The following is a 24,720-nucleotide window of genomic DNA, read 5'->3' on the forward strand; positions in this document are numbered from 1 at the left end:
CTTCGAATTACATAATTTTTACATAAATTCACTAAATTTCACTATTCATATCATTCATTCATTCAATTTCATAAATTTCACTATTAATAATCTAATACTTTGAACTTAGATATTATTTGAATTATATTTTAGAATTTTGGAATTAGTGAATTTGAAAAAAAAGACTATCACCTAAAAAATATTGCCACAAATTTTCGTTTTTAAGATACACTTTGCCCAAGCATTGATACATAAAAGAGCTTTTACTGAGTCAGAAGTTAGAGAAGATCTTCTATTGGTCATTATCATCGCAGCTTGCGAAAATAATCTTTCCGATGGCACTGAAGTTGCACAGATACTAAAAATATCTTTCGCCATTCTAGACAACCTTTGAAGGAATTCTCAAGTGTTTTCCACCATTCTAAAATGTCAACGTCTACTGGTGCTTGGTCTAATTTGGTGTAATTAATTATTTCTGTCTTCCATGCTTCGGTGATATTTGCTAATTTTTGAGCAAATGGTGCAAAAATATTGATGCAGTCGTCGTCGTCGTCAAAAGGTGAATCATCAGATTCTTTATCTTCACCAACAGCCATAACTAATGGAGCGGGAAGTTTGTTGGGAGGTGTATTTTTTATTTCACGAATCGACTTGTTATAGCAGGCAGATATGTTATTTGGGTCTTTCATTTGGCGCGTTTTTAACATCTTTTTGAAATTATATAAAGATATATAACAGTAATAGTAATATATGATGCATTGAAGGGTAAGTAGTTGTCTTCTTTTACACACATTTTCATTACCAGTATATAAATTAAAATAATTATTAGAAAATAATAACATTTTTTGAAAAGATTATTAATAGCAAACCGCTTTTAATACTTGAACAAAAATTCCAAAAACGAGACCGAGACCGAGACTTGAGCGACCGAGATCGAGACTGCATAAAGTCTCGGTCTCGTGCAGCACTAGTCGCATGCACAGTTGGCCTGCAATCGCGCGTAGTTTCTGTTAGTTCTGATAATAGAAATAGTTTGTACCTATAACTCACTGTGTTTTTTTCGCAAAAACGCTCCTGCGTCTTGTGACCATCAAACCATAAATATAAATAAACATTAACTTAGATAAGTTACTGCCATTAGAGAGAGCAAATACTTGTAGATCAATTCTTTATGAAAATATTTTTCACGTCATTAAGTTCTAAATCGGAATAATTTGTAGTTACAAGGAAAATTTGTAGATTTAGTATTTTGAGATTGTAGCAAGGTAAGTCGTTGTAGCCGACTTTTATTTATTATATTAATTATCAGAAACTAATCTATTTCAATTAAACAACTTTAAATCGAAAAAATTAATTAAAAAATTATTATTTTTAGAAACCATAGAAAAAAATGTTCACATATGTAGTGGTATGTACAGAATAAATACTAAGTAAATCCAAAATTCTTCCAAATACAAAGATGTTGAAATGATAATTTGAGAAATAATGGCTGGAAGAGGTGAAAAAGTGATAGGCAGAGACAAACTAAATTATACGATAGAAATTGTTAAAACAGATACTGAATGTTCAACAGATGAAAAGGTAATGCAATGTTGTTCATTCAAAGGAATCAAAGAATTGATACCAATATTAAATAGAAGTAATACGAATAACTGTAAAAATAGCAATGATAATACCAAAGAATTTTGTAGTAAACATATATTGCAATGGAATGATCATATGAACAAACAATACATGCAAATTTATCATTATAAAACGGATAATTATTCGCTTAAAAAGAAACCTTTATTAAAAAACGATGAACGTATGTACGATTTAGCGCATCTTTTATTTAAAATATCTGATTTATCTTTAAAAGTTACAGAATATGAAAAACTTTATTGTGTAGAAGAAACTGATTTACATAGAATGTTGAATATTGTAAAAGTTGAAATCATGAAATCTTTTTTGAAAGGTCGAACAAAACATGAAACAATGAATAAAATTATAATAAGGCTTATCTATTTAGACGAATATATAAAAGAAATGTATGAAAATAAAGTTAATACTAATAATGTAAAAATAATTACCGAACACAATCTAAAATCAAGTATAGATAGAAATAGGACTTCATTCAAAAATGGAAAACGAATAAAATATTTAAAAAAAGCAAAAACGATGAATTCAAAACAAGCATCTATAAAAAACAATAGTAATGAAATTACAGTACTACCAACTTCCACAAATGAATCCGAAAGACTTAATGATATTTCAGTATTTTCACAAAATTTATCTGATTCTAAAAATTTACTAGATGATGAATCAATCGTTTACGATGATAATCTAACAGTACCACAAAATTCTTATACAAATGGCTTTACCAAAACAGAAAGCAATAATAGGGAAATAATGGACAGGGAAATTAGAAAAAGATTAATTGAAATGGATGAAAAACCGATAGATAGATATGTACAAACGGAAGGCGATTTAAGACGAAATGTCGATAGATTTTCAGCGGCTACCAGTTATGAAGATATCTATATCAATTCAAATAGATCTTTACCAAATATAAACGGATGGAAACAAAGATATAGTCCAGAATTGAGTCCAAAAGATTGGAAAGAAATGGATGAAGAAGATATGGACATGGATGAAATGCCGGTTGAAAAAGTTAGTAAACAAATTTCTGCGCAAAAATTGAAAAATAGTGAAGAAAGAAGTAAGGAAGACACTTTTGAAAATAACGAGTCAACTGAAGATATTCTTTTATCAGAAGATGGTAAATATCAGGTAAAGATGGTTCTTTAAAACAATATTTTTATAAAAAATTAGTAACTTTAATATTATAAATTTTACTTTAAAGGTACCATCAATTATAAAAAATAAAATGGCTAACTACAAAAAAACTATTGTGTGAAATGTGCGTAAAGTCAGCCAGTTTTCTCTTAATTCGAATAAAAATTAATGATTTATAACTGTTTTTATTAATCAAAATAGTCTCCATTACTTACTATCCATTTCTGCCAACGTGAGGGTAACTTTTCCCAAACCCTCTGTATAGAATTTGGAATCCTTAGAATTTATAAATTCAGAAAACGCATTTTCTAATGTTCTTTGGGTCAATAAATTTTTGTTATTTTGTAAATAGCGGTCCAGGTGTCTAATAGTAATCAGTAGGCGAGAGGTCCGGTGAGTAGGGCGGGTGTGGCAGAGTCTCATAGCCAAGCTCCAACCTTTTTCGGGAAGTCAAACGTGAGATATGTGGGAACGTGATTGACTAAAGATGGCTTCATTATTGCCAATTTCTTGATGCATTTCGTCAATTTGGTTGCAATACGATGGTTGCGCTAGGATTCAAGAAGCTCTAATGAATCAGACCAAATGAAGCCCACCAAACAGTAACCATCACCTTTTTTTTTTGATGATTTGGGGGCTTTGGAAAATGTCGTTGCTGTTTCTCCTTTGTCAAACCACTGTCCAGAGCGTCTGCTGTTGCCGTAGAGGATTTCTGGACAAAAAGGATCGCTCTTGTTTCGGCAAAGAAGTGCAGCCCAAATTTCATACCGCTGATCTTTTTTGGCGGTCGTTTAATGTGTGGAGGAACCCAACTTTTCAAGCTTTTTCACCTTCCCAATCTCCTTGAGATGGTCATCAGACGGTTGATTTGCTGACTTCCAGTTTCCCTGCCAGTTCTCAGAGCAGTTGTTCTGGGATTTTCTTCCACCAAAGCTCGGAGAACAACTGTCATCAAGGGCAGAACTTCTTCCACGGCCTTCTTTGTCTTCAAGGCTTAAGTCTCCCTCTCGAAAACTCTGGAATCACCGTTTGAACAGTGCACTCACTTATACTGCCTTCGCCCCCAGACATCGTTGATATTTCTGGCCGTTTAGGGGCCACATTCCGGCCAAGTTTGAACTCGCAAAACAAAAATTATGCGAAAATCACGCTTAATCTTAGTAAAGGCTGAATTATTTCCAAGTAGCAAAGTGTTACAGAGGTAAACAAACAGTTTTATTTGAAAGAGGATTAATAAGTATTTACAATTTATAAAAGTCAAAAGTCCAACAAACATAAACAGTTTACTATTTGGAGAGATACTTTAAAGAAAACATAAAATCCTGCATTATTTTCCGGACAACCCAAAAGTAAAGTTTATTATTACTATTAATTTAAGGCGCGTCCACATCTAAGATCATTAGCGCCCGGAGCTTTCTCTAGTGCACTGCCAGCTTCCGGAAGTCTTTCTCGTTACAAACACAACACTGAACATCACCGGACAGTGAGCTGTAAGAAGCTGCTAGGAAGAGAAAATCTAAGGGCCCAGCAGCTGGATTCGAACCCGGGACCTCCACGTTGAAATCCAGTACACATTCGCTAACCACTCTGCTAATCCCATTTCTTTTTATTATTATTATTTCTTTTATTTCGGAAGGAGAACACGTTTTAGGGAATTTTGAGGAGAGAAGAAGGTGAGTAGTTTTTATTTCAGTGTAATGCACGGTTTTACATTCTGTACAATGTCAGTAAAAATTAACGAAGTGTTGAAAATGTAAGTTAGATTTTCTAGAATGTAGAATAAAAGAATGTTGAGCGAGATATTATATTTTTTCCCACTCATTTAGTTCACATCTAACAGTTTAATGGTTTTAACATTAATAATGGGTACGAACATTTTACAGATAATATCAATGAACGTTTTATACAGTAAAACTCATGCTAGATACATCATCCCAAATTGGATGCCCGTTGAGTATAATATCGATGAAACGCCAAAAGTACTTAGTAAACAAGATTTAGATGACGGTTTAGCGTTAACTTCATATAAAGCTGATAGAGATGGAACCATACATTTTACTCTAACGTTTTCTAGTACTGAGCTAAATAATATTTCTAGTAGCGATGATGTTGCTACAAAATTATTAGTAGAAAAGTGAGTAAAACCTCTTTTTTAAACTAGAGTGTAACAAACGATCGATTTTTGCCTATATTCTTTACAAAAATGAATGCTAACTAATTCACAGTATTTATTAAGTACTAATTAGGTTTCTAAGGTACCCTTTTGACATTTAGTATACTCGTATTAGCTTATAAATGCTTAAATACGTACCAAAATACTAAAGAAAATACAATCTAAAAACAGGCAGAATTGAATAAAAAAGGCCTGTGTTAGTAATTCGAACAATTTTCAGCGAACAATATAAAAGGTTATAACCTTCCTTTCAAAATAATATTTTATTTTTTCTTCATATTTCCATTGAGACCCCCAAAAGCCAGAACTACATGAAATTTTGAATCGCACGACAAATCATTTATTAAAATGGGTACAAGTGTTTAGGTTCTACGTTGTTTACTATAAAAAGGGTAAACAATTTTGGAAAATGCCGTTTTTGTCCATTTTTGGTTACGTTTCTTTATCTATTTAATCTGGGTTGTAGCAGAAAAAAAAAAATCACTTATATGTTAAATAAAGATATCGCCTTTATTTTAAAGAAAATTTGGAAATTTAACTTTTTATGAGAAAAGAAAATGGTTAAAGTAGGGTGTTTTTCAACTTAACGCTTTTTCGTACAGTTTTTGGCGAACAAACTTACCCGACAGTTTTAATAAGAACAGTCCTGTCTCTAGAACAGGGTCAGCCTCCGCCATCTTCCATATACGCATAGTTTTTCACATGTTCCGCTTAAACTGAAGCTGTCAGGAGTATACTTCTTTAACAAGACATATTGCCACGACTGTGACCACTACCTGGATGTAGATATGAAGTGGTTGTAGATTAAGAAGATGAACTCGCAAGGCAGCCGTGGATGTCACGGACTAACTAGCTTTCCTTTGACCACCACCAAAATAACTCTTTGTCCACCAGACAGACCACCGCCCTCTAGATGACACCATAGTCTCAACAACATTGGTACAGAGATACCACAAAGTCTGCCTCGCAAGATTTTGCACTTACTAAGAGCGAACTCTCTGCAACATTTGTTAAGCTGGTGATTTTGCAAGAAATTCTGAGAGATTCTGGTAATAAGAAGTGTGGTTATTAAATAACGAGACTGTTGCTGTAAAACATTTTATTTTACATTTATACATATTTAGTATTATCACCTTCAATATACACCCCTCCTCTATCCCTACAACGCTCCATGCGAAATTACCATTGTTCGAAACAGTGCTGGAATTCTTTTTCTGTGAGCTCCTGCATGACGCGTACCATTTTTTCTTTCACAGCTTCAACGGACTGAAATCATGTTCCTTTTAATGCGGATTTGACTTTGGGGAACCAGATAAAAGTCACATGGGGCCACAGATCAGGCGAATAAGGCGGATGGCCTAAAACTAGGGATGTTGTACTTGGCTAGAAACGTCTTGACAGACAATGCAGTGTGGGCCCGGCGTGCTGTCTTGATGGAGAACCCCTTCACTTGTTTTTCCAAAAATCGGGTCGTTTTTTTCCTTTACTCTTTCACGGAGTTGAGCAAGCACCTCACCGGTAGTAATGATTAATTATAATCGATATTTTCATCAGTTTTGGACGTGGAAAGGCGACCCGGGCGGTCATCATCTCCGACGTCTTCTCAGCCAACTTGGAAACGCTTGAACCACTCAAAAACTTGCGCACGAGATAAACATTCATCACCATAGACTTCTCTTAATAAAAGATAAGTTTCAGTAGCGGTTTTATCAAGTTTTGATGTGAAATTTCACGACAATTCGTTGCTCTACTGCTATGTGTAGTGTCATGTTTTCAGGCAAAACAAAACTAACGCCTCTTACACAAACGACGGTTCCGGTCAGACAGATTTCTCTCCAAAACACGTGAGACGCTGCAATCGAAAGAGGAAGGCTTTACGCTGCACAGCTGTCGGTCGACAATAGCACCTACGAGGGTCGTTTGAAAAGTCCGTGCAAAAATAAAAACTACTTAATTTTTTGGGGTAAACCTTTTTTACTTTTCAACATAGTCTCCTTTTAGGCTTACACACTTCGTCCAACGCTGCTCTAGTTTGTTGATCCCTTCCGAATAATAGGATTTGTCCAAGTCTGAAAAATAGCCATTCGTTTCTGCAATCACCTCCTCGTTTGAATAAAATCTTTTTCCCGCCAGCCATTTCTTCATATTGGAGAACAAATAGTAGTCCGAAGGAGCCAAGTCTGGAGAATAGGGGGGATATGAAACGAGTTGGAACCCTATTTCCATTAATTTTGCGACCACAACTGCTGAGGTGTGAGCTGGTGCGTTGCCGTAATGGAAAAGGACTTTTTTGTGGGCCAATCATGGGCGTTTTTCTTGCAGTTCGGTTTTCAAACGGTCCAATAACGATGAATAATATGCACCTGTAATAGTTTTACCCTTTTCCAGATAGTCGATGAGGATTATTCCTTGCGAATGCCAAAAGACAGTCGCCATAATCTTTCCGGCCGAAGGAACGGTCTTCGCCTTTTTTTGGCGCAGATTCCCCCTTGGTAACCCATTGTTTAGATTGTTCTTTGGTCTCAGGTGTGTAGTGATGTATCCATGTTTCATCCACAGTGACGAAACGACGCTTAAAGTCCTGCGGATTCTTCTGGAACAGCTGCAAACCGTCCTTGCAACACTTCATACGATTTCGTTTTTGGTCAAGCGTGTGAAAATCACTCGACTTCTTCGATTCAAACGAATGCCAAACACAAAGAAATAGACCGATCTGGCTGAAACTTGGTGTGTGTTCTTCCAAGAGATGCTACTAACTAAACATAACCTCGATACGCGCCAGTAGTGCTATCTCTCTGACTTTGCACGGACTTTTCAAACGACCCTCGTACATTCGATGGTGTGTAGTTGAGAAAACATGCCTCATTTGGTTTTACAATTATAGATATAAATAAGCGTAAAAGTTTGTTACACATTAATAATATTTAAACTTATCTTTGAAAGTGTCATCATATTTTTTGTACATCCATTTCTATTTTGTAGGTTACAAGACATAAGAGGTTTATGGGCAGAAAGTGCACGAAAACTGTACGATTCTCTGATTAAACAATACGATGAAGAAAATGTTAAAGTAGAATTTACAAATTGCTTAGATTAGATAGGAAAAGTAAACATTCAAAAACTTGACCAAGAAATAAAAGAAAACCAAAAAAGCTCATTTTCAGACTCAATAATCAGAAAATATTTGACCATTCTTCCTTAAACCATTATCGATCTAATTCTTAAAAAAATTGTGATTAAAAAAGGGAAATTCAAGAAATAATAGAAGATAATAATTTTTGTCTTTATTTCGAGAATTTTGTAATTTTCAAGAGACTGTATCGAATATAACTTCTGTAACATATTTTTTATTTTTTGTATTGACCTTTTATTGGTTTATTTAAACAATTTTTTCTTTTGTTTAAATGTTTTTTAAATTATCTTGGGTTTAATTTATTTAAAAAGCTTTCGTTACTATTTATTTAATTTTTTTTTAAATCTTTTATTGGAATTTACAACTGCAACGATTGTTGCAACAAGCAAATGTGGTACCTGATGACAAAAAATACGTGAAAATCACGAGTGGAGAAGGCACCCAGCGGTGTCACTCCAGTAACGTGGTTTACTCTCACGATAAGAGTAGATCACGAGGGCCATCTTCTCTTCGAATCTCCTTAGAGGATTACCTGGTAATGTGGGAGGAAGATAGGTGTTCTATGAGAGGGGGTTAGGATGAGCTGCTGTAGAATGAAAACGAGTGTTTGAGCAAGATCTGTAATGGAAAGGGATTTTGAGGTCATTATGGATGGTGAGAGGTTAGATACATTGAACGGAGCGTTAAGAAGTTTTCGAAGTATTTTTGTGGCTGTAATGTCTGGGAGGCGTAGTGAGTTGAAACGTTTAGTCGATCCCCCATACTTCTGTGCCGTATGACCAAATGGGTCGCAGTAACAGTAGATATAAGAGTCTTTTGTTATGTAGGTTAAGTTTCGAACGTTTGTCAAATAGTCTGGCGAGAAGTTTTGTAGCTTTGGTTGGTTTCTTGTCTTTTCAGTCTAGTATGGGATTATTTAATATTTAAATTATTTTTATATGAACAAAGCAGATTTGAGTGAATATATTTATTAGAATTAAATGTGTAATTTCTCATTTCCCCAGCTCTTACCGACCAATCAGCCTTCTACCCATCCTGGGGAAAGTCCTCGAAAAACTTCTACTACTCCGCCTCCAAACTGAAATAGCCCCTTTAAATATCATTCCTGACCATCAGTTCGGTTTTCGGAGTTGCCACTCGACTGTTCTCCAAGCACATCGAGTAGTTGATGTAATCGCTACTTCCCTTGAATTAAAGCAGTATTGCCCGGGTGTCTTCCTTGACATATCTCAGGCATTCGACCGGGTATGGCACGCAGGGCTGCTTTATAAACTCAACCGCCTACTGCCTTCTACCTTTTACCTCATCCTTAAGTCTTATCTCTCCGACCGTTTCTTCCAAGTCAAGCAAGGCTCTTCTTCTTCTCTTATCCTTCCAATACTCGCTGGAGTTCCTCAAGGAAGCATTCTAGCCCCCTTACTTTATATTCTCTATATTGCCGACTTACCAACTCACCCGACTACAATTACTTTCACATTCGCCGACGACACTGCAATCCTTTCTCCTCATCTAGATCCTGTAATAGCATGCCGTGCTCTCCAAATTCACCTAAATCTTCTCGAGCCTTGGCTGCAAAAGTGGAGAATCAAAGTGAATCAATTAAAATCTAAATACATAGTATTCACTCTAAACAAGAAAACTCTCCCTCCTCTCTCCTTCCACAATACTTCTATACCAATCACTAACCAAGTACGGTATCTCGGACTACATCTTGACAAACGACTGACGTGGAACCCACACACGAGACTCAAACGAATTGACCTCAATCTCCGATATAAAATGTTGAAAAGGCTACTCGACAAACGATCAAAACTGACCCTGACGAACAAACGATCTTTATATACCGCTCTACTTGCCCCAATATGGACGTACGGAATACAACTCTACGGAAGTGCCAAAAAATCGAACATCAACCGACTTCAAACCTTACAATCAAAAATCCTGAGAACAATAGTTAACGCTCCTTTCTACGTCTCCAATCATACAATACACACTGATCTCAATATTCCTCTCGTTTCTGAAATAGCACAATCTCGGTACACAAAACTCCACTCAAATCTACGCAGTCATTACAACCCTCTTATCCACAACATGTCTACCAGAACACTTCCTTCTAATCCTCATCGCAGACTAAAGCGGCGGTGGCCACGCGACCATCTCAACACAACGCCGACCTCCTAGGATGGTTGCTGTGTAAGCTTGCCAATCAGGCGAACTAACGGCTTCCATCCATATGTGCGTGCACGTGTATTTGCGCCATTTCCTTACTCTCATCCCTTTTGCTTGTTATATCTATTATAGTTGCAAAATAAACAAATTTAAAAAAAAAAAATGTGTAGTTCTGTAACTAAAATTTCAGGGGAAGAAACGATATTAACATTATCAAAATATTATAATTGTTAAGAAGCATAAAATGTTGAAGATGAACAAATCTCTATGCCGAATTCTTGGCAAAAAAATAAATTATAAATTATGAATGAAATTGACAATAATTTTGTTTGTAACCTTCTCGTTACTTTATAATTTATTTTTAATGTTCATTGAAATTCTTTCTTATTTTTAATTAACTCTTTCGGCCATCTAATTATTATATAATAAACAGTTATCAACGTTTGAACATCCTTCGATTTAAAATATATGAGATTTGCCTTTTTTAAAAGAGATAATTTCAAAATATGTATTTTGAAAACTCGATTCCAAAAATATGACAATTACAATACTTTCTCTTGTCTACAAAAAAACAATAAAGAAAGAATAAAAAAAAGGTTTATTTTTATAGAGTTAATGAATAAAAAATTAAAGTTAGGAAGTAGTTACGATAAAAGTAATTTAGTAATATCCGGTGTAAAACATGCCCAATAAAATCTTTCTTTGAATCACGCAATGCTGATGTAAGTGCTGCTATCTGGGAGTGCTGTTCTATTATTACGTGACGAATGCTACATGTTTTGCTAAATTAAAAAAAATATGTGATAATTACTATTTCAAATTATAGCTTTTATTTATTGGACAAAAACATTATTCAATTTTCTTTTAGGTTTGTTATTTTCTTATGCAATTGATCCAATAATAGGGCAGTATGAAGTAGAAGTATTCCTCCTGCACTCTCTTCTCGCCAATCTGTAATTGTAGATTTGGGATTGCTAAGTTTATAAATAGCCTGAAGGCAACTCACGAAGTTCGTTCACACGAACGCACAATAGTGTAGTATAGGAACTAATTCTGAAGAGGATGCTGTTGTTGTTCTTGAATGTTCATAGTAGTGGAACAATCAAGATTTTCACCCTTTGTAAGCAAATAAATACTACTATTCTAAGACAAGTAAGAAGATGATTGTCCAAGGCTGTAGAGGATAGAGCTATGGAGGTGGGAATCAAGAACAAAGTAGGCTAAGGCCTACAAAAAGCGACCAGAACAACAACAAAAAAATTAATTGTAAAGTAAAGAGGATAACAGCTAAATAGGTTATGTAAGGAGACCATCAGAGAAGGAAAAGGATTAGGGATCTACAAGAATATTTCAGCGGACGTTTTTGTCACGACGGGAACCAAGGAACTGTAGAAGATATGAGATAGGCAAGTTAAGAAAATGATCAAAGGTGCTTAGATAAGGTGATAAATGTAATAAGGATGCCGAACAAGGCAACAAAAAACAAAGATTGAACCCCGACTAATGATATTCACTAGAGAAAACGTAAAAATAATTTTAAATGCAGTTTTTTATATTTGGAATAACAAAGATGAACTGTTATTGGTAGAAGCGCTCAATAATTTTGTATAAAATGTGCCATAAAGGGGATAAAGCTTTGGATTACTAAAGTTATCGGCAATGATCCCACTTAAACATGTCCTATAAAGTCTTCTTGAACCTTTCAAAGACAAAGGAAGGACGAAATGACGCCGAGGAAGATAGAAGAATTCTGGACGTAATTAGATGAAGATGAATAGCTTTACTGAGGGAGAAGTGGCACAGAATAGTTGAGGAGGCCAAGGTTCTTCCAGTATTGTAGTGACATGAAAGAAGTAAAAGAAGGCTAGTGCTGTGGGCATCTCGAATGAACGGGTACATAATATTTTGCATCAACATTTGGACATGACAAAGCTATCCGCAAGATGGGTGCCGCGATTGCTCACGCTTGACCAAAAACGAAATCGTGTGAAGTGTTGCAAGGACGTTTTGCAGCTGTTCCAGAAGAATCCGCAGGACTTTAAGCGTCGTTTCGTCACTGTGGATGAAACATGGATACATCACTACACTCCTGAGACCAAAGAAAAATCTAAACAATCGGTTACCAAGGGGGAATCTGCGCCAAAAAAGGCGAAGACCGTTCCTTCGGCCGGAAAGATTATGGCGACTGTCTTTTGGGATTCGCAAGGAATAATCCTCATCGACTATCTGGAAAAGAGTAAAACTATTACAGGTGCATATTATTCATCGTTATTGGACCGTTTAAAAACCGAGCTGCAAGAAAAACGCCTACGATTGGCCCACAAAAAAGTCCTTTTCCATCACGACAACGCACCAGCTCACACCTCAGCAGTTGTGGTCGCAAAATTAATGGAAATAGGGTTCCAACTCGTTTCACATCCCCCCTATTCTCCAGACTTGGCTCCTTCGGACTACTATTTGTTCCCCATTATGAAGAAATGGCTGGCGGGAAAAAGATTTTATTCAAACGAGGAGGTGATTGCAGAAACGAATGGCTATTTTTCAGACTTGGACAAATCCTATTATTCGGAAGGGATCAACAAACTAGAGCAGCGTTGGACGAAGTGTATAAGCCTAAAAGGAGACTATGTTGAAAAATAAAAAAGGTTTACCCCCAAAAATTAAGTAGTTTTTATTTTTGCACGGACTTTTCAAACGACCCTCGTATTAGGTAAAGGTGTTCTCAAAAACTTCAGGAATTAGATAAGAGATAACAGAAGTGGGTTGACAAAATCTGAAATTATGATAAGAACTTAATACTTTTACTATTATTTAATATTTTAAGTTAAGAGCACATTACTATGTGAGAACAGCACCATTGGGGTAAGAGTAGAAACCGCTGTGTGGGCTAAAGTAGGTTTGATCTGGTTAATTCATTAGAGCTAAAGTAAGGGGACATTATATAGCTGTATTGTAGCACAATATAGAGGCACTGAACACAGTGCTAGCATATAAACACCGCCATTATTCTGTTGGTGTGCAAGGCTATGGTCAGCCAGGTTATGTTACTCTACCTGGTGATGAATGTGTAATATTCAGTCCCGGTTATAACCGCCTTTGTGACCAAACTTAATATGTGCGCACATTTTAATCTTATATTTACTAATTGCTGAAAATAAACAGCCAATTAGAAGTTAAATATTTAAATATTTAATTTATTTATAAAGTAACATTAGTAAATATTTTATTAAGAGACGTTCAGTTCTAGCTCTGGATGGATTAAATCCAATAAGCATTCCAGTTTTGGGGCAAAACCTTTTTTTATTCACAAGATTGCAATTAACATGGTTCGCTTTCTCACTAAGGTGAAGTGAAGTTACAGTCATGAAACCTTCACAGTTTCGAAATATCAAAAAAATCTAAACTATAATTTTATTTGAAATAATTAGTGTTAAATAATGAACCAATCCGAAAGCAGAGATAGTAAACAAAAAATGGTTGATTGGATTGACCAATTAGAATATTCCTGGCGACCACGCCTACAACCAAGCTTTTTAATCGGATTGGATTGGCTGGCAGATAAAATGTGCAGCCGTAATAGTGGTAAAGTTTATTTTACATTAACCTAAGAAGTAAATGATTTCAAACTTCAAGCAGACGCCTACACTATTTATCCTAGAAGGTGAGTATGTTGGATGCAATCAATACGCTGTTTTGCTGAAGTTAGAAAGTAGATGGGTCTTTCACAGGTATATATCAAGTTCCAGGTTAGATTCCTAGCCTGGGTCTTATGGTTCACAACAAAATATCTCTGCGTAATTTGCTCATACGAGACCCATTTTGTATGTCTGCGATTTATGATAAGAAAGAAGCTATCACCAATGATCTTTCTGATCGCTCGGGTTGTGTGAAGATCAGTTTTAAAAAGTGATCCTCCATGGTAATATCCACAACATGGCGCACTTACTTCTTCTGGCCCTTATCTAAGCAGACTGGTTTTTCCTTTTTTTCCCCTTAAATTCACACAAATCTAAATAATTTTCTTTTTATCCTAAGCATAAATAAGGTTATCTAATAAATATGAACTAAATTTACATAGTTATTTTCACATAAAATTTTTAATGCATAATCTAATAATTAATCAAACCCCAGCGGTGGAAAAAATAGCGAAAAAATCTAAACTATAATTTTATTTGAAATAATTAGTGTCAAATAATGAACCAATGCGAAAGCAGAGATAGAGAAGTAAAAAAAAAATGGTTGATTGGATTGACCAATCTGAATATTCATGGCGACCACGCCTATAACCAAGCTCTTTAATCGGATTGGATTGGCTGCCAGTTAAAACGTGCAACCTGTTAATAGTTTTAAGTTGTAAAAATTTATTTATAGTTTTTTTTTAAACCCATTTTTCGGTAAATTGTATAAATTTCTATAAACATATGTGCACACTGAGTACATTAAGTGTTTTAATGCATCTTAAATTAAAAAGATAATAATAATAATCGAAACTCTAATATAGATAAGCCTTATCACTTACTTCTTTTCGTATTTTACTGTCAATCTACACAAACAAAAGCAAGAAACAGTATATGGTCAATAAATGAACTAATGGATATTGTATCGTCAGATTTGTTTTATAAATTTGATTTATGGCCGAACTTAATGGAAATCTTTGGAAAGCATCAGTCTTAATGGATGACATTAAACTGATGGAAAATGAGAGGGAATAAAAAATTGAAAACATTTAGTTATCTACCCAAGCATTGATTAATGATGTGTTTTTTTTCCAGCCAGCTTCTAAAGAACATTAATATTTACGTTATTTTGTAAAACCTGCTATTAAGCGTAGTTAAGTTACAATTTTTTATTATAACTAACAAAAGTTACGTTGAAATCAATTGCAGATCTTCAATTTTTTAGTTTTTACTTGAAATAGCGGTTTTTATGGCCTCCCGAGGAAGAAAATAATGGTTTTGACAAATTAGGCCCCGTTTAATCGCTCTATCTTCCATTAAACGTTGTACCATATAAATAATCTAAAATATAAGATGAAAATTTGGGCCAAATCACTCAGAAATCAGTTAGCATTTTTCTAACCTTGATTTATTTGATGGTTGGTCAACAATGTTTAAAATCGGCTGAGCTCAATTTAATAATAGCAAAAGTATTTTGATTTTCTGCGTTCTGTTTATTTTGAATTTAAAGTACGAAGAAATTACATCTTTTTTTTTCTCTTTTGGCTGGCTGAAGTGAAGTACAGAAGATAGTTATCTCTTGACAACTTCCTTGACGTTTTTTTTGTAACTTAATTTCCCAGCGGATTTTTTGGTTTTAAATCACAAATCTCTGAGACTTTGTAATTGAATGGCTTTCCTTTTTCATTACAATTCTGTTTTTCCTTTTTGATTTTAATTTCTAACTCGACAACCCCTGATCTGAAATCCGGTCTGTGGTTGAACAAATTCAGTTATAAAACAAAATATAATTAATTTAAAAAAATAATTTAAGGGGCCTTTTTTTAGAGAAAAAATAAAAACTGATAGAACTGTTTTTGAAATACGAATTCGTATTTCGTAAATTCGCTTGAAACTCACTCATATTACATATGTATTACATATTTCATATTACAATCATAACAGCTGTCTAATTTGCAAATATTTTTTACATTTGTTCATTTATTTTGCAACTGTAAACAATGTACAACAACAAGCAAAAGAGATGAAAGATACGGAAATTGTGCAAATATTTATACACATTCAGATAAATGCATGAGCATCCAGAGACAAGAGTGGAATGAACGACGACCATCCAGTCGTTGGAAGCCCTTAATTCCGCCATGTTGGCAAGCTTATGCAGCAACCATCCCAGGTGGTCGGCGATATAATTTAAAGGAAGTGTTGTAGTAGACAGTGGATCAGAAGTTTGTAATGACTGTTCTAGATTTGAGTGGAGTTTTGTGTATCGAGATTGGGGCTATTTCAGAGACGAAAGGAATATTGAGATCAGAGTATATAGTATGATTGGAGACGTAGAAGGGAGCGTTAACTATTGTTCTAAGGATTTTAGACTGTAAGGTTTGAAGTCGATTGGTGTTCGTTTTTTGTCGCTTCCTTAGAGTTGTATCCCGTACGTCCGTATTTGGGGCAAGTAGGGCGATCTATAGGTTTCTTTTGTTCTTCAGGATCAGTTTTGAACGTTTGTCGAGTAGTCATTTCAACATTTTGTATCTAAAATTGAGATCAATTCGTTTGAATCTCGTGTGGGGGATTCCAAGATAGTAGTTTGTCACTTTTGCATCCTTCAAAATTTCACGAATGCTTCTAATTGCATTTTTTTTGTACTCAAATTTGCTTTTTTAATTTTTTGCAATGGATCTATTATCAATTGCAAAACACGTAATGATCACATGAACAGAGAGAGAAAACTAATTCGGTACATGCTGACTCAACAAGTGCAGTGTTGCCACGGATACATGAAAATCAAAAATTGGTCAGGATTGCCAACATTATTTCATTAGATCAAATCAAGAATAATTACTACCAATTTAGAGACTGAGCAAGTTCTGTTTCAACTACTTATTACCATTTTAAACAATGTTTATAATAAAGTTTAAAGTAACCATTTCTCTCCAAAACTTTAACCAGAGAACAAAGAACAAAAGACGGATTAAGTAATCGCCCGTGGTTACATTAAATTTTTTTTTTCTTTCTTTCAACTTTTTTTCCATTTTCTTTTACTTTTCATGAAGACTTTTCCTGAACCTAACCATACCCCAGCTTATCTAGTGATGAGGAAGATTTTCCTCAGTTCTGTTGGAACGGCACTTACTTTAAATCTTCCCTTAGAGTGGTGGATAAAGCAGAGCAAACTGCCAGCTAAACCACAGGCGCATTAAACACAGAATGCTTTCTTAACCCTACTTTTTGCTTATACATATACACCATTTACTTTGGTACATACGAAGTTGGTTTTTGCGTTTAACCCTCTAGTAAACAATAATGTCACGTAAAACCTCTCTGTTATTTCATAAATATAAATGTATTGTATTAAAAACAAAATAATAAACTTTCAGGTTTTTTGTTATTCAATTATTTTTGGACATATTTATAAAATAGGCATTTAATACACAATTTGTACGTGAATACGTCTTTAAATTTGCTATCATATGGAGGCAATCCAAAAAACCTAATGATTACAAAATCGGGGGATACAGTTTGGCATTATAGTTTCGATTCTATCGTCTACATCCAAAATTAAATTATACCACTGGATAGCTAAAGGATCGAAGAATTCATTACGATTTGCGAGGACTGTGACGCATCGCGCGAGGTGGAGGGGGAAGCGCCGCCATTTTGAGATCATTTTGCTGCGTATCGAGATTTGCAATTAGTATAACTTTTGACTCGGAGTAGCTACGACGTTCGTTTAAGTTTTAATCGTCGGCTGTCGTCACAATCTATCGATCTTATATAAAACATTAGTATAAAATGGTGACAGTTAATATAATAAGGTGTTAGAATAAAAAAATATTATTAAAAATATATAATGTCGGCCTATACGCGTCGAAAACCCAAAACCAAATACAGAGATCGTATACGATTGGAAAGGGCTTCTCAAGAACAATCGAATGGTAATAATAAAACACCATATGACCGAATCAAGCTGTGCCTAGGAATGTAAAAGAATGAATGCGGCCGAGCGGATCAAAGACGGTGTCAGTACATCTGCAGCTGGGGCGGTTGAAATTTTGCAAGTGGATGATGAAATCGCTTCTACATCGACAACGGACTGTATAGGCATAGATTATGTTCGATCGTCGATTTATTTCATTGATCTCATCCTAAATACATAAATAAAAATATTTTATATAAAAAATATAACCCGTTACGTAAACGTGACACAGCCACAGCTTTTTTTTATCGGTTTTCACTCAAATCTGGCTGAATTTTATTTATTTTTATAAGAAATTTTTCTTGATGGAAAAGCGAAATTCTCTATTGACCCGTACCTTTGAGTTCCTCGTCTTCATAATTTCATCCAGGCTGAAGACATAAGTTTCTTTTTCTTAACTTTCTTTCTTCCTCACACGGGATGTCCTATTTCAGAATAGTAGCCTTGAAGAACCATTACAAGATGCACTCTTTAAGAAAGAGACAATTGAAAACAGAAGAGGCGATATTGGTATTCATCAATAGAAAAGAAGTAAAGTAATGCCTATTTTTTCAGCCCTACTTTACGTCTAACTACCAAATTAGGGAAACCATTAAATAATATCCAATGCCTAGACTGAGAATTGAAACTATTACTATAAATACTTCTTAGTTTTACGTGATCTCTAAAGGCTTGGCTAGCGTGACGCTGAACTCTGGTCCCTCTCTTCAGAACTAGTGAATCTTAACGACTTTAACTAGAAATTTCCAAAGTGAGGGACCACTTGACTTGAAGATATGAGTTTGCTTCTTCCAAAGTTACGAACTCTGAGGCGTAAATACCCTTCACATTAACAGGAAATACTTAATACAAAAAGTGCCGATTACTTTGGCAACCATTAGTATTTTTAATTTAAATTTTTACTTTTAGAATCCTGGGCCAAGAAGTGGCGGATTAAAATGAACCTAAAGAAATGCCAGCATGCCACGTTTACTCTCCGGCGGAGCTCCTGTCCACCTGTCCTCTTCAACAGCAATCCTCTTCCTTGTACTCAGATCTGGTGCGCTACCTTGGGCTCTACATAGACAAACGACTCACGTGGAACCCACACACTAGACTTAAAAGACAAGCAATAACAAAACGCGAAACTTCTTTAAGATTACTTGGGCGACGCTCCAAATTACCCATTGAACTCAAACGTTTAATATACAGTACTATCCTCAAATCTATGTGGACTTACGGACTAGAGCTGTGGGGTTCAGCCAAACCTACAAACATACGGACAGTACAAGACATTTCAGTCAAAACTACTGCCGACAGATAGCTTGCGCTCCATTTTTACGGTGACTAAACTCACTCTTCACAACGACCTCAACAATCCCTTCATAGACCACCTCGCCAAGACTAAATACCAAAAATTCCATACTGCTCTCTCTACTTGCTCAAATCCTCTTGTACAGTCTCTCGCCTCCTCTGACATCTCTAACAATCCTACTCGACGACTAAATCGCCAGTGGTCCCGCGACTTCTTCCTTGTAGGCTGAAGACCTAAATCTCTCCTCTCTCCTATAGAGAGTGCTACCGCTGGGTAGCTTCTCTCCTCCCGCACCAGTTCATCTCATTCACCTCCTATTTACTTATTGTATATATTTATACAGATTGTAAATTACAAAATAAATATATATAAAAAAAAATTACTTTGTTTATCAGTTACGTATATTGCACCAGATCACATATACTGACATAATATACGAGAACCAAAAAGTGATCTCCTCTGATTTTAAGTACTCTAAGAATTATTAAGTCTCTACCTCCGAAATGATCTAGCAGGAGCTAAGCTTACTCATTACTTAATGCCACCCAAAAAAAGAAGATGATACTAAGAAGATGAACCGGATGATATCATTTTGACCCTTTACCCACCATTTCATCGTCCAAAAGATAAAATAAACACAGTGGAAAAGATAAGAAGAAAGGAACGTAATTCTTTTTAACGCACCGTCGAAGACCAAAAGTTCTTGGAGAAGGCAAGGAGCGGAACTATGATGTGATGTGGCTTTGAATTACTTCAGCTAAGTTTAACTGCATGCTTATTTATATCATTCATAACGTTCTATTCTTTAGCGTGAAGTTTATTTGTTCACTATATAAGCATAAGAATAAAATATATAGGCGATTTTATTTCAGGTAAACAAAACATGGAGGCCAGGTTGGTTTTTCTGTATAGGTGGGGAAGATGTAGTAGGCACTGGCACCGCCATTTCCTTCCAAGGTGTTTTAAAGCAAAACGTGAATATTGATCCGACCTTGTTATTTACTTTAAGCGTTACTTCTTATTTTCAAGCTTACAACTTGAATACTTTTTGGGGAAGAACAGCGTCAAAGAGATGACACCATTTTATCTGTTAACAATTATTTCAATTATCTTTGACAAATTGCCTGCAAACAAAATGTTCTAAACATTCATTTACACTTAAAGAACTTCTCATAAATCACAGTTTTCTCTCAAAAACATTAAAGTAAGCGTAGAAATTGTTATTAAACTTTCTTTAAGTAAACGTGTAAAGAATGGATTTTGAAAATTTATTGGTTCTGTGCCAAATAAGATGCACAGATGTCCTACACAAAGCGAGTTTCTATCCATAAGCAAGAACAACTAAGCTTCTTCACCGTCAACCTAGGTCTCAATATCCTAAATCTGGCCATCTATGTTGACACTTCTTTTTCCTAGGGGAAGCTGCAAAACTGGTCTCATCCAAAGCAACAACAAAGGATAGCGCATAAACCTCAGCAAGAAGAACATTTGGAACCATCAACCAAACTACGTTGACCAATTCTCTCTTAAAGGCAACGTTACACTTTCACATTGAATAGTAGAACTTGAAATATTGTATTGGGTTGGCAACTAAGTAATTTCAGTTTTCACTCACAGGGAGCGCGGACCTTCATTTTTTTTAATTAGTCGTGTTGGTGGCGTACTTTGCCTTATTATATTTAGTAAAGGTAATATTGAGGTTACTTTAGAAACAAGTTGTGGCGTGGTTTTTCCAAAACCCTTATTTGTTGGTCCATTTCAAATGGAGCGCAGAAACGAACATTTTCGGCTTATTTTACTTTTTTTCGTAAAGGAAAAGAAAGCCGCTGAAGCTCACGAAGTTTATGGCATTGACTGCTTAACAGAGCGTACTTGTCAGAATTGGTTTAAAGTGGTTTCGTTCTGAAGAATTTTCCCGCAAAGATGATTAGGTCGACCTGCTGAAGTTGATGGTGACCAAATCAAAGTCATAATTGAAGAGGATCGTCATATACCTGTTCGAGGGATTGCAGAGAAGTTAAATGTATCCCATACAACAATTGAAAAACACTTAAAAGTGTATTGGACTCGTTAAGAAGCTGGATATATGGGTACCGCATGAACTGAAAGAGATTCACTTAACACAACCCATCTTAAGCGCAATGAAAACGACCCTTTTCTTGAAAAGAATCATAACTGGTGATGAAAAATGGATCCTTTACAGTAACATATTGTGAAAACGATCATTGTGCAAGCAAGATGAATCAGCACCAACCACATCGAAAGCAGAATTGCACCAAAAAGAAAAAAGATCATGCTGTCTATTTGGTGGGATTACAAAGGTGTTCGTGTATTTTTAATTGCTTCCAAAGAATTAGACGATTACTTCAGAGGTTTACTGTCAACAACTTATGAAACTTGAAGAAGCAATCAAAGAAAAACGGCCCTGAATTGGCAAATCGAAAAGGAATTGTATCCCATCATGATAATGCAAGGCCCTGCACACATCTTTGGCAACTCGCAGGAAATTATTGGAGCTTGGTTGGGAGGTGATGGCACATCCTCCTGATACAGCCCTGATCTGGCTCCATCTGATTATCACTTATTTCGGAGTTTTCAGAATTATTTGAACGGAAAAACTTTTACAGATGAAAATGACCTTAAATCGCACTTGGAAAAGTTCTTTGCTGATAAGGACCAAAAGTTCTTTGAGCGCGGAATCATGATGCTGCAAGAAAGATGGCAAAATGTCATTGAACAAAACGGAAAATATGTCATTAATTAAAAATTATTTTTTGTAATAAAAAGAATGAGTTTTATATAATAATTCAAAACCGAAATTACTCAGTTGCCAACCTATTATAATAGAAATTCAAAAGAAAAATGCTAGTTAAAATGGTGACTAAGAGAGGCAAACTTTATGCGTGGTAGATCTGTTAGTTATCGCCCTGCAGGCATTCACAGAAGTTGTTGAAAATTTGATTTCATGAAGAATATGGTAACTGCCTTCATATGCAGCCAAATATTGCGTTGTAAATGAGTAGAAATCAAACTTAATCTTCACAGACATGATGATTTAATATTTAGAAGGTGGATGAAAATTGAAATTCAGTCAGAATGGCAGAAAACAATCATACTCAGACGTATGAAATCATTGATATTGCCCATGTTTTCAAAAAATTGTTATTATTCATTACTTTTCAGCTAAAGAGCTGGAATAGTAACAGAAACGAACATGTCCAAGCATGTTTGCATTAACTATTTTAGGGATAGCAGTAAAATGTAGAAAGTATCCCTTTAATAAGCAAACTTGTGGTATTTTTGGGTTTTGAAATTTCCACATCAAGTCGTAGTCCTAGAATCTTAATTCCGTCGAGAAGATCATTCCTGTGGCAGATGATAATGGAATCTTCTTCTGCCCTCCATTCTCTCAAACTTTTTTTACCAAGCTTGGCATAGTTTCTCAGTTCCTCTTCGACTCCATTCATCAGGATATCTGTGTGTTAGAGACGGACAATATAGTTTGCAATTCAACTTCTTTATTTTTTTTATATTTTATTTTTATTTTTTGTATTTATTTTGTAATTTACAATCTGTATAAATGCATACAATAAGAAAATAGGAGGTGAATGAGATGAACTGGTGCGGGAAGATTAGGAGGAGAGAAGCTACCCAGCGGTAGCACTCTCTGTAGGAGAGAGGAGTATGTGTGGAGGAGAGAGGAGAGAGAGGAGAATAATGGCGTTTAGGCCTTCAGACTGTAAGGAAGTCGCAGGGCCATTGGCGATTCAGTCGACGAGGAGCATTAGGGATGTCAGAGGAAGCGAGAGACAGTACAAGAGGATTAGAGCTAGTCGAGAGAGTAGTATGGAATTTTTGATATTTAGTCTTGGCGAGTTGGTGTACGAAGGGGATGTTGAGGTCGTTGTGAAGAGTGTGGTTAGCCACTATAGAAAGGAGCGTCACCTATCTGTCGGCAGTAGTTTTGACTGAAATGTCTTGTACTGTCCGTATGTTTGTAGGTTTGGCTGAACCCCACAGCTCTAGTCCGTAAGTCCACATAGGTTTGAGAATAGTACTGTATATTAATCGTTTCAGTTCAGTGGGTAATTTGGAGCGTCGTCCAAGAAGTCTGCAAAGTAGTTTCGCACGTTTTGTCATTGCTTGTCTTTTAAGTCTAGTGTGTGGGTTCCACGTGAGTCGTTTGTCTATGTAGAGCCCAAGGTAGCGCACAAGATCTGTACAAGGAAGAGGATTGCTGTTGAAGAGGACAGTTGGACAGGAGCCCCGCCGGAGAGTAAACGTGGCATGCTGGCCATTTCTGTGAGTTCATTTTAATCCGCCACTTCTTTGCCCAGGATGTTATTTTATTTAACTCTAATTTTAGCTCAGATTTGACTTTAATAGAAATAAAAAAATGATAAACCGCAAAAAAAAAGATAAGAAAGAGAAACTGCTGACAATCCAGAAATGTGGATGAGCAATCCAAAGATGATGATGATGATGGAAATTTACCAGACATTCCATGCTATTGTATTATTCCATGCTATTAAAAATTCTTTTCCTGGTACGACCTACATAGATATAGAGTCACGAACGCAGAATTGTGATAGGTCATGAATCCACTGCATTCCCAATATTGCAGTAATGACTTAAGTCTGTATATTATAATCATGCTACTTATCATTGTCAATATACTCCTTGCAGTTGATGCATCATGAAAATGACACAGTCCAAAAAAAACGGAAACAATCCGCTGGTTCTTTTTATAAAAGGACATGCAACAAAGAAACTGTTCCTAGGGATGCCCTATATTCTAGCCAAGAGGCTTTGGCATGCTAAAATTTATTTTTAATAATCACGCTACGTAGATAATATTTGTTTTATCCCTCTAAAAACTTTGAAATTGACTCTAACTTGGACAACTTCATCCAGGATATAACTCCATGATCTAATTTTATAAAAACCCTTCAATTCTTGGTTTTGTTCTTGAATGAGCGCACTCAAAAAACTCCACCATAAAAGTGATTTCCATCTGTTCGAATAATGAGGCTGAACCCAGATGTACAATATTGGAATCATGATATGCAACAATGGTGGTATCGTCAGCGTAAAGATAAATGGGAGTGTTAGGATGTTATGGGATATACGTGTGTAGCTAGTATGGTACCCTGGGGTACACTAGCCAGGATAGATTGATAAGAAGAAGTGGTTGATCCTTGGATGATTTAGTAAAAATGGCCTGGGGTATATAGGATTGCAGGATAAGGTAGAATATCTTTAAATTTAAAATCTAAACCTTTAGAATCCTCTGAAAAGACGCCTTCTGACATCATTTATGATGTAATTAATTATATATTAAGCACAAAGCCAACCAGCCGTTGATCCCATATTTTATTCATGAAGAATTTAGAGCAGATTAGAATATTAAAACAGAATGGTAGTTATGGGAAATAAAAGGAAAAACCTTGAGCAAAGTGAAAATTTGAGTAAAATATTGTCCAAAATACCAAAAAGGGACCAAAATACTTTCACTTTATCCCAATTTGAAGTTTATAGAACTGT

The 24,720-nt window shown here is 35.4% G+C and overlaps 1 protein-coding gene and 1 long non-coding RNA gene across 2 annotated transcripts in view; one reads left to right on the forward strand and one right to left on the reverse strand.

Moving 5' to 3' along the window:
• LOC141447178 (uncharacterized) overlaps positions 1-24,720 on the reverse strand; it is a 449,287-nt gene that overhangs the window by 282,375 nt on the left and 142,192 nt on the right. The gene's annotated exons all lie outside the window — the stretch shown is intronic.
• Positions 1,372-8,270, forward strand: LOC141447175 (uncharacterized). The gene is made up of 3 exons (XM_074114456.1): positions 1,372-2,748; positions 4,638-4,888; positions 7,910-8,270. Exons 1-3 carry the CDS (start codon positions 1,465-1,467, stop codon positions 8,022-8,024), a joined length of 1,650 nt encoding a protein of 549 aa, XP_073970557.1. The 5' UTR covers positions 1,372-1,464; the 3' UTR covers positions 8,025-8,270.

The sequence above is a fragment of the Rhodnius prolixus genome, unplaced genomic scaffold (assembly GCF_049639745.1).
Source record: "Rhodnius prolixus isolate KJV_2025 unplaced genomic scaffold, Rpr scaffold_7, whole genome shotgun sequence".
Lineage (NCBI taxonomy): Eukaryota > Metazoa > Arthropoda > Insecta > Hemiptera > Reduviidae > Rhodnius > Rhodnius prolixus.

Excerpts from the sequence above, each read along its gene's own strand:
- LOC141447175 (XM_074114456.1), top strand. The coding sequence starts at position 1,465 with ATGGCTGGAAGAGGTGAAAAAGTGATAGGCAGAGACAAACTAAATTAT. Across the intron at positions 2,749-4,637 it reads CAGAAGATGGTAAATATCAG|ATAATATCAATGAACGTTTT; the intron begins GTAAAGATGGTT and ends AACATTTTACAG. Across the intron at positions 4,889-7,909 it reads ACAAAATTATTAGTAGAAAA|GTTACAAGACATAAGAGGTT; the intron begins GTGAGTAAAACC and ends TCTATTTTGTAG.